This window comes from Tachysurus fulvidraco, chromosome 16 (assembly GCF_022655615.1).
Source record: "Tachysurus fulvidraco isolate hzauxx_2018 chromosome 16, HZAU_PFXX_2.0, whole genome shotgun sequence".
NCBI classification, from domain to species: Eukaryota; Metazoa; Chordata; class Actinopteri; order Siluriformes; family Bagridae; genus Tachysurus; species Tachysurus fulvidraco.
The window spans coordinates 8845989-8857583 of NC_062533.1; the positions used below are offsets into that span (position 1 = coordinate 8845989).

Consider the following 11595-nt stretch of genomic DNA (forward strand, 5'->3'; position numbering starts at 1 on the left):
GCTCTACGGAGAAGCACAGGTACGAGCAGCGTGCACGCGCAGTCAGAGCTGGAGGCATTTGTCTATAACGTTAGTAGGCGGAAAGCCGCAAAGACGGCAACCAAAAGCAGTGAAATGTCACTATTCTTATTAGAGGTGATAGCAAAAACAAAATATTAATGCAAACAATCCATTCAATACTAAATAAAAATAACATTTATTGATTTGGTTTTTGTCTTGTGAATATTTTTATATTAGTGACTGCATTCAGTGGACACACTGTTTATAGAGAATGCACACATACATGAACTGATTTGATTCAAGACTGGCATCATTACATCATGCATAACATTTTGGTGTCCACTTTTGCCATTTTAAATAATACCATAACTTTTGGCTTACTATGTAGTCATATAATATATAATATAAAAGGGGCGGTTTTAGGGGATAAAACCCCTAATGATGAAACCCTAGAACCGCCCCTGCTCTTATGCCTACCGAAAATCACTGAAATTTTACTTTTTACTTTTACTTCAAATACTTAAGCACATTAAATATCAGAAAATGACTTTTGATACTTAAGTACAGTAAATATCAGATACTTTAAGACTTTTACTTGAGTAATATTCTGAAAGGTGACTTTTACTTCTACCAAAGTCTTTTTCTAGTATGATACTTGTACTTTTACTCAAGTATTGCTTTCTAATACTTTATACAACACTGCACACACATACATACACACAAACAGACACACACACATACTGTACACACACATACATACACACAAACAGACACACACACATACTGTACACACACACACACACACACACACACACACACACACACACACACACACACACACACACACACACACACACACACACACACATAAACCCTAATATGAAACCCTAATATTGTTGAGACATATCATGAACCTGATGAACTTAAAGGAAACTCACATGTAGAACTTGGACAGATGCAACACAGACAGTAACCTGAGCTCAGGATCAAACCTGAGACCCTGGAGCTGTTAGCAGACAAGCTCTAGCAGTCTCATTACACAAAATGTAACAAGAAGTTTTAAAAATTACACGATTAAGGGGAAAAAAGACTTGCTTCAAAGATTTCCAAATATTATTATATTTATTAAGATTCATTTGATAAAATATTCAGAGAAGCCAAAGCACTCCATGGTACAGTGTTCAGTTTGTTCCAGGCATAGGCAAGGGTGTGTGAACTCCTATTATTCTTGCAGCGAGGGATACATATCAAATATTACTAAGTACAGAAACGTGTTTATTGTTTCATATGCATTTAGCTGGACATAGTTATATCAAAAAGTGGCAATGCAGACTGTGGTTTTTAATGCCCCTTAATATACAGAAGAGCAGAGCTTTCACTTCTATTACACTATTCCATTCTTCCACTTTAAATACAGTAAGGCAGAAGTTTCGAGTCAAATCAAAACATTATGCCGATTTAATAACTCTATGAAAATGTATATGACATTGCTTATAAGCAAACTAGATTTGTAGTGTTGCACATGTTTAAAAGGAGCTAGGTCAAATATGCAGCACATCGCAGACGACGAAGACGAGAATATTCCGAGTGTGTAGTTTGAGACCCTAAATTCACAGGAAGCATTTCCATGGTGGGGCAGATTGTTAGAGTTTCTTCCTTCTGAAGAGGAGGATTTACTCCAGCTTGAGCAGCTCCACATCAAATATGAGTGTGGCATTAGGAGGGATGACCCCAGGGTGCCCTGTGGCTCCATATGCCATATCTGGAGTGCAGGTGATCTTCGCCCGCTGGCCTAGGCTCATCTGTGAACGAGGTCAGAGGTCAATACAGAACGTCGAACGTCATTTATTTGGAACACCAAAGTAATGAGTAAAGATATTTTGCATTACCTGTGCAACACCTTCCTCCCAGCCTTTGATGACTTCCTGTCGGCCGATTTTAAATTTAAAGGGCTTGTTTCTGTCTCGCGAGGAGTCAAACTTTTTACCGTTCTGTAGCATTCCTGCAGATATGCAATAGAATAATTAGTGATAAATTTCACACATCACAAAATACAATGTCAATAGCATTCTATGTATTATTTACATTAAAAAAATGATCAAAATAAGGTTATTTGTAAAAACACAGTAGAAAAAAATTAATCTCTGAGAGTCTTATAAACAAAGTTGGGGATTTCACAAAAAACAGAACGGCACTAGTGAACTTTTAGGTTTCCTATTATGATAGCAAATATTTCCTTTAGGATTACATGAAACTACGGTTATTCATCATCGTTTGCTTAATGCACATTTGTCCTTAAAGCTATTCCTCTAGACGTTTCTCTGTAACCTTGAGACAAACACAGGGCACAGAAGCACAGTGTATGAAAAGAGCTGCGTCTTTTGTTCCCTTAAGAGTCTTACTCGAGAACAATGCTCATTTCCTCATATAGCCAAAATCCATTCATTTTTAGAGGTAAAATAAGAAACACATTTCACCACAGAATACTGCTTTTCCCAGTTGCTTTTACCCCCTATGTAAAGTGCATGAAACAAACTGACTAAAGATAACATGCCCTAAGCATGTCAGAAAATGACTAAAACACAAAGAATGAGCCAAAAACACCCGGCTGGCACAAAGAGACTACAGTAACATTGTCTGCTTATCTAAACCTCTAGTGGATTTCCATCTCTCATGATCCAAATGAAAAGAAAAAAGGATTGTAGAATGTGAAACCATGGCCTAATTCCGGAGATTATTTTTATTGGTTTTATGTGGGCCAGCTTGTCCCGGCATCTATATCACAAGGAACAGAACAGAGAGGATGAAAAGTTCACACAAAATACTGTAGACACATTCAGATCTTGGGTTTCTGCTTGGTTTGGGTAAGTAGCAGAATAACAGAGAACATGGAGGGAGGAAACCACCAAAATCACCCTAGCTGAGGATTAAACTATACCCAGAGGAAAACCCTACATTATCAATGCTATTTTGTGTATTTGTCTTGTAGTGTTTCGCATTGTCATTGGCAGCCTGGTGAAACCTTTCAATTGGTAATCCAACACCTTAACCACTATGCTACAACATCCCTTATATATATATATACACACAGTACTGTGCAAAAGTTTTATGCAGGTGTGAAAAAATGCTGTAAACAAAGAATGCTTTCAGAAATATAGATAATGAGTGTTTATTTCTGTCAATTTACAAAATGCAAAGTGAGCAAACAAAAGAAAAATCTAAATCAAATCAATATTTGGTGTTACTACCTTTTGCCTTCAAACCAGCATGAAGTGATGGCACGGCCCCCACAGAGCCCTGATCTCAACATCATCCAGTGTGTCTGGGATTACATGAAGAGACAGAAGGATGTGAGAAAGCCGACATCCACAGAAGATCTGTGGTTAGTTGTCCAAGATGTTTGGAACAACCTACTAGCCGAGTTCCTTCAAAAACTGTGTGCATGTGTACCTAGAAGAATTGCTGCTGTTTTAAAGACAAAGGGTGGTCACAGCAAATATTGAGTTGATTTAGATTTCTCTTTTGTTCATTCACTGCATTTTGTTATAATAAATGTTTAACACTTCCATTTTTGAAAGCATTCTTTATTCACAGCATTTATGCACACCTGTCTAAAACCTTTGCACAGTACTGTATATATATGGTTGTGTATATATATATATATATATATATATATATATATATATATATATATATATATATATATACGTATATACGTATATATGGTTAATATATATGGTTGAGATGGCAATAAAAGTTCCTTGACTTGACACAGGAACAACATGCAAACCCCAATTGCACAGGTCTGAAAATCCTTTAAAAAAGATTCATGAAAGAAATTTGCAACATGCAGAAACTCAACAAACCTTAAAACTACAACCGTTAAAATGTGGCTTTTTCATTTTTATTCAGAGAGACTGCATACAAGAAGAAGCCTCCAAACCCACGCTAATGCATAGTGATGGATCATTAATGTTTGACTGGCACTCAGAGGATTTCACACCCCAAAATATTAGACAAATGGCTACTCTGTCTTTGTAGAGAGGGGGATAATGGTGGCAATTTGAACCATGTAAGTACTCTGCATAGGGCTTTGGAGTGGCTGAGAAATAGACACATTGGATAACACAGTAAAGAGCTCCTGTAATATGACTAAATTGCAGCGAACCCAAATTGTTCTGCTGTTCTGCAGAAACTTAGTGAAGCGCCTTGTACAGTACTGCTTCTACTCTTTCACTCTATACTTAGAAAGATCTAGTGCTTCTAGGAAGACCACTTTGCCAAGATAGCTTCATACAGTCTGAGCAACTGAATAAGTCAGCAGCTGATTATAATGCGTGATAACCATCTGTTCATCTCTCATTAAAATAAATGACGCTACAATATCGTCCTCTCGAGCTGAAGCGGCAAGATACGGCTGATCCTCAAAGGCTACTTGAGAACCACGTACAGGTTTAGTTACTAAAATCTTCATCACACATGAGACAGCTTTGTGACCCAAAGCTACTCCTATTCCTACAACCAAAATGCGCACTTTAAAGCTCCCAGGCGTGGTCTTTTCTTACTGTAGAAAACGTGTGGCCTCTCTTTACGCTACACCTCCAGAGCCACTTGAGCTTTGAGAGATAGCACTGTGGCGCTATTTTTACTCCTGTTTACAGTATCTGTCCAGCAGAGCCAGCAGCCGGTCTCCACAAACCATGAAACCAGATCAGCACACAAGCTGTAAGACTAAATATACGACTAAAACTGACCAAAAATCAGTCAAGAGCAAAGCCTGAATGTACCTGTAAAAATAAAATGCAAAAATCAAGTGTAATTATATTAGGACTGTGAAGAGAATGACAATATACTCACAGATAAAAAAAAAAAAGATAGAAGAAAATGTATAAAATCAGGGAAGAAAATTATATAAAATTTAATTATACAGGAAACATAGGCTTGTCTACTCGCTGTAATTACCGGTGATGTATTTGGTTCCTACAGCACTAACAAAGTTCCCTTAGAATACAAGATATCCAGACACAGAGACATCATGCAAATAAAAAGGCTGCATGGAGTCTGTGCATTCTTAGTAATAATAATAGAGCTGACAGGCCCACAAGAGCGCTGATGATTTCCTGAGCTCCCAAAATAAAGCACAGCAAGTCTGGGCTAATTGATTTGTTCTGCCTGGCCTGGTTAGGGAACTGGAGACGTGCACTGGGGCTGTCAAGGCCAAGGACGAAATTAGGAAGTGGCTAAAGATAAAAAATAAAAAAAAAACATCCTGCTTTACTTGGCTCAAAAATGCCTGGGGTGAAAAGTTTAGAGCGCTAAAAAGCAAATTTACAGCTTTGATATTTCTTTGTGAATCTTGCCAACATCTCCCAAGATGCATAGCATGAAGTTTGTGGACCGTAGCATTTTTAAACCACAAACTCATAATCACATACTCATCAGAGATGAACCTCTCTATGTTGGGGTTCAGGGAACATAAACGAGACACTCCCTAAGAATTCTGTACTAACTCTCCATTAAATGAATGCACTCTTTTTGTTCAGGAGTAGATATTATGTATTATTTCAGAATATGCAAAAGATTTTCAGAGAAACTAAAGGGCAGGTTTCCTTTAATATATCCTGGGGTTCAAATTAATAATGATGACAGCATGGTGCAGGAGTATCAGAGAGAGATTTCAGTCTGGTTTCAGTCTTAGTCCTCACCCAATAGGGTCACAGCTACAGTGCAGACCTCCACATGGCGATATAGAACTGCATGACTGCATCACCAAGGCATGCCACAGTGATGTATATAAATGCAGACGGGGTCACTTTCTGACTGATGCTGGTTGCAAAATGCAGGCGATGATAGAAAAGGAAAGTAGCTTTGTTGCAAATAACTAAGGCTATAAACTGAAAGTTGTCTCTGCAGCTAAATTCTGGCTAAAACAAAAAAAATAATAATAAAATTGTATTTTTGGACCTGAAAACATTAATCTATTGCCCCAAACAATACAAAATGTTTAACTGTAAAAATGGCTGCATGATAAAATACCAGTATAGAGAGATATATACATAGTTTTTGTAACGAGTCTGTCTGTGTTTTCCCTTGTGTCTGTCTGTTGTCATTCCCTGATGTTAATTGTTGTCATTCCCTGATGTTAATTGTTGTCATTCCCTGATGTTAATTGTTGTCATTCCCTGATGTTAATTGTTGTCGTCGTCCCCACCTATTTGTTACCACGGACATTTAATTGCATTCAATCTCTTCCCCAGGTGTTTTGTCTTAGTCCTTGTCTGTCTCCATCTTGTGATTGGTTCTCATTCACTATATGTACTCTGTTTTTGTTCACTTCCCGGTGGTGAGTCGTTGTTTAGTATGGTCTCGGTCTCGCCTGCTTGTTCATTGTTTGTTTCCTGTTTTTGCATATTAAAATAGTAACTGCACATGGATCCGCATTCGCCTGTGTCAATCCGTGACAGTTTTCATGGTCTTACTTATCTAGTTATTTATTTACTAGCAGTTCCTCTTAGTCAATGTGTTGATGTCTTTCAATGGAATTGTAATCATTTTTGTTGTAAGAGTAGCCAGATATTAATAACTTTAAATCTTTACTTATGATTTTGATATGTGCAAAAGAGAAATATATATTTCTGTTCTGGAAAACCTTTAGTGTTCATGATTAATGTAGGAGAAATCAGTCAGTATGAAGAGTTTTTCCCAGTCCAGCAGACATACAGTATCATGTAGTCAATGTTTGTTGCTAGAGTTTCTTGTCCATCATTTGTTGCCAATTTCTGTGGCTGTAATACGAGTAAAACAATAAAAGTAAGTAAGCCTCCTTTTGTGTCTCAACTGAAAAGTGTTCGCAAACAGAGAACAGACTCTGAGTGGGAGGGATGGCATACGCTCTCGTCTCTCAATCACAGTGACACTAGCCATGGGGGTTTATAAGCTCATACCCAGAAGAAGGGGGTGAAGGGGGTGGGTAGCAAATTCATCTAAGTGTGTTAAAGTCACACCTCCGTACCAAAAAGATGTGAATGGAGGAAGCACATGACAGCTTTCGCCTTCCTGGTTTATTAGCTGCCCTATGATTGTGAGGCCTAACTGGTGGGTGAGAATTGGGCAAGTTTAGTTTATAAGAAAGCAAAAAACAGGAACAGGACTGGTCAGAAAACTGACAGGGTGGACTAGCTAAAATAAAAACCCTTGGTGAGATCCCTCATGAGCATAAATCCATTCCAGAATGTAACACTTTTCTTAGTCACTGTATAATCCATAATGTTTTTGTCATCGTTATTCATCGTTCATTATTATTCTAATAGTTGCAGTTGTGTCAAAATTGAAGTGTTCATGTACGTGATCATCGGTAACAGTTAAGATTCTGTACTAGTGATTGTGAGGTGTGACTACAGATCTCAGGACTGTCAAAAGTCAGTATCTATCTAACCTCAAGACCTTTTGTACCCCCAAGACCTGTTGTACCTCAAGACCTCTTGTATAGCAAAGACTTGGTGTAGCTCAAAAACTCTTCTACATCCAAGACCTCTTGTACCCCAAGACCTGTTGTATCATCGTTCTGTTTTCATTACTTCAGGAAAAATGCACCATAAAACTGTTCAAATCTCAACACATTTGAAGCTTCTGAACAATACAGCATCTGCTCTGCATGAAATTGTATTCAGGATACAATATGTTTATATTGTGCGTTAAACGTGCCTGCCATTTTATACTTTCTCATGGTTCATGAAAGGATTAATCTTTCAGTACAAATTAATTACTGACCAGATTGTTTGCTTGGAGGAAAAAAAACAATAGCGACTGAGGAAAAGCTTGGTAGAGTGTGATAACAAAATAACTGCAGCTTATTGCAGAGTTATCAAACAAATGCATTTAGACACACAAGGGGAGAAAGACGCTAAGCAAACTGAGCTAAAAAGTTATCAACATCCTGTTTCCTGTCTGTGTAACCTGGGTGTCCAGGAGTTAAGACTCACAGAAACATGGAAATTCCAAAAGCAATGGGGAAAAAATTACCTATATAATGCACTACACATGTCTGTCCCTTCTTTGGAAAGGTTCTCCCTGTAGAGAAAAGGAAAAGTGAATAAAAGTGTGAGTAAACTGCACAGGTAATTAATGACATATTAACATTACAGTCTTATGTTTCCTGTGGATAGGTTCATCGAAACAAAGGCCATATCAACAGCATAGCACAGTACAGTAACGATACATATTACAGTCTGGACATGTAAACGTAAGTATGCATGCATATTGCTGGTAAATATCAAATGTACTGCCACCTGGTTACTCTGTGGGACTGAGAGGCATTCATGCTGCATGACTGCAGGCTTCAGGGAGGAGGGGGCAGGATTTGTGAGATAAGATTTCAGTCCAGAGCATGCTGAAGCAACCAGCTTGATAGTAAATGAGATATTACCAGCTTGAGATTGTCCTCCATGACGTCCCATGATTCTTTTATACCACTTTGCTATTTTCCTATTAACGTCATGCGCATTACAATTTAACTACTAGAAATGTTCACATTCTTGGCACAGGGATATACATTTTTTTCCAGGCCAACAAACACACACAGTATCAAGTAGCCAGTGCTTGTTGGCAGAGTTCTTTGCCCATCAATTCCTGTGACTGGACAACTTCCACCAGATGCAATAAAAGAAAGCCTCTTAAGTGGAACAACTGAAAACCGTTCACAAAAAAGCTCAAACTCTGAGTGGGAGGGATGGCATACGCTCTCGTCTCTCAATCACAGTGACACAAGCCATGGGTGTCTATGAGCTCATGCATGTGGAAGGTGGGTTGCACGTTCCTCTGAGTGTGTTGATGTGGCTGGAGGAAGCACATTAAAGCTTTCAACCTCCTGGAAGGGAAATAGAATTTTTTTATGTTCTTGGCCCAGTGATATGATGAAATAAAGTTTATTTTTTATCTAATACTAAAAGTGCCAATCTTAATTGTTTTTAAAAGCAATTCTCTCTTCTTCACCCAACCAAATTATTAGAAGTCACATATCCAAAAAGTATAATGTTGTATTATATGATTATCATCAGATTTTCAATAGGGTTTTCAATATCATCATACAATAGGGTTTTCATACCCCTTTACTTTCTACTCATTTATTACATGACAGCTTTCCTTCATAAGGAATCACATCTATGTTTTTTATCTACAGAAGAGACTCCATAATAAAGAAAAAACTATTACATTCACATAAGAATTCAGACCCATTCCTATGACACTTGAAATTGAGCACAGATGCTTTCAGATTTTGTTCATCATCCTTGAAATACATATAGAACATATAAAGTTATAAAAGCTAAATAAAAGCTAACTAAAGAAACACATCTGACAGTGCATGTCAGAACAAAAAACTAAACTAATTCAATATTCGTAGCAACGTAAAACGTAAAAAAGCAAAATAATTATCTGTAGCTTTGGTGGTCTGGAAGAACAAAGTGAGTCCGTCATTCCAAAGTTAAAGATACCTTGAAACTTAAAGGAAGAGGAAGGACGCTTTGTTCAGGTAGGTGACCAAGAACCTGAAGGTGACTTTGATGCATCACCAGAGGTCCTGTGTGGAGATGAGAAAATCTGCCAGAAGGACAATCATCTCTGGCGTCTCTGACCAGACAGCAGTGGTTCCTCATTAAAAGGCACAGAATGTCACACTTTAACTTTACCAAAAGTGACTTAAAATACTCTCAGACCATAAGAAACAAGACTGAGCAGCCTGACTGACTAGCAAGGAGACTAAGGAAGAGCCAGCCAATTCCATTTTTGCACTGAAGTGTAGTGGTAGCTCCATATCCAAACTGACTGAGCTTCACATGTTCTGTAAAAAAGAATCGGGAAAAGATTCCCATATCTAGGTTTAACATTGTACCTAATAAGTCTGTAAATACTGCCGAAGTACTACATATTGGGAAAAAGGTAATAAAATAAGGACTATTTTCTATATACATTGTATACAATGTACGCTGACAAATTTGAGGGAGTCAACTCAAACCGATTCAGTGTTTCATGGACATTGGGGTAGAATATTTCATGGTAGAGTTGGAGACAATTGCTGTGTAAAATGTTGGTCCAGGATCTCTTTTTATCAGTGTGTATGTTAATAACAAGTAATTGTGTTTTTTTTTTTTTATTTTGTGTGCAATTTCAATATCCAAGCTCTGTCAGCTGATACCTGGTGCTGATGAACTACTGACATGATTGAAAAATTCTGCAAAACTTTGTTTCGGACAAATGTTGGAAAAATCAAGGTCGTGATAATGGTGTGATTTAAGTGAAAGTGAACGCTGGGCAAACTTTGACTATGTGCTACAGCACGTGTCAGCAAACATCACATACATTCACAACTCACAACAACTTAAAAAACAGCTCATTCTGACTGCCTACCAAGTTGGTCAAATTGGTAGACTACATTTACCAGACGGTAGATTATTTAACTGGCTCTGCTGACCTTCTGCCAGCTTGTAGCTAGTGAGACCGAACTGAGTTTCAGTGGATAATATAAGTCCTCCTGGGTTAAACTGGACATCTAAGATGAGCTTAAATTGTGGGAGAAAAACTGTTCAGGACAGAAGGTACTCCACGATCAGGCTTGTGAAATTGTGCCGCAGTGTCAGGTATCAGTTCAGAATATTGCTAGTGTCAAATTATAGTGATGTAACTGAGAGCAACAAGTGTTCGATTTGGAAAGGGAGCAGTGTGAAAAGGATCTGTTACATTCGTGCGTTAGATTCAGACACACTGTAAAAAAAAACAAATAAGTAAGTAAGTAAATAAATAAACCTCATCCGTTACAGTCAGACTCTTGTGTAACTGCATGGCTGAGGATTATCCTGCTCTCTAGCTCTCAGACCAGCAGGAGCCATAAAATGTCATTACATTACAACAGCATCATGTTTCTGCTTCAGTTATCTACCCATTATAATCCTTACAATCAAGCCAATTCAGTGAGAAACGGAAAAACGTTAGTAGATAAGAGAAGAGGAATTGCAGCAGTCTTTGGTTTCTATTTATTGTTGGTGTGCCTTGTGTTAATTCTCTGGCTAGACTGAGCAAAGCCACTGTCCTGCCCTGTAACCCAATCCATGCTGTTATAAGACTCATCATTCATTCATTCATTCAGTCATTCAGGCGTTAAAGCTTAGATTTAACTGTAAGTGATCTATAGAATAAAGAAGAGAGAGAGCACTAATGTAATGTGTGTTAGGCTGTTACTGTAGGGAGCTGTAGGGGATCAGGGGGAAGGCTGTGTGCTGTGTGCTGTGCTCGCTGCAGGGCGTCCAAAATAGATCCAAAATAACGGATGTGATTATTATAAAGTCACTTACCGTCGCCTGGAGATATCGTCTCAACTTCTACACCCATGTCGATATGCCGTGCCTGTCTGACGGTAAATGACCAGCAGAGAAGAACAGATATGCTGCTGACTGCTGGCTGCTGGTGGCTGTGATGATGAGGGACACAGTGTGGAGCTGCACTCCGACCACTAGGGGGCAGCACCGCGGTGAAAAAGCAGCCTGCGCCCCTCTCCTGATACTACTACTACTACTAATAATAATAACAATAATAATAACAATA

The 11595-nt window shown here is 38.2% G+C and overlaps 1 protein-coding gene across 2 annotated transcripts; it reads right to left on the reverse strand.

The window, feature by feature from the left end:
* Window positions 1-1103: 1103 nt before the first annotated feature.
* fkbp1b (FKBP prolyl isomerase 1B) lies at window positions 1104-11502 on the reverse strand. Of its 2 annotated transcripts, XM_027148834.2 has the most exons (4): window positions 11346-11502; window positions 8023-8070; window positions 1890-2002; window positions 1104-1802 (listed from the first exon to the last, which is right to left on the reverse strand). In XM_027148834.2, exons 1-4 carry the CDS (start codon window positions 11380-11382, stop codon window positions 1674-1676), a joined length of 327 nt encoding a protein of 108 aa, XP_027004635.1. In that variant the 5' UTR covers window positions 11383-11502; the 3' UTR covers window positions 1104-1673. The 2 variants fall into 2 exon arrangements, with proteins under 2 accessions (XP_027004635.1, XP_027004636.1); XM_027148835.2 differs by lacking the exon at window positions 8023-8070 and having other exon boundaries at window positions 11346-11500.
* Between the last annotated feature and the right edge of the window lie 93 nt (window positions 11503-11595).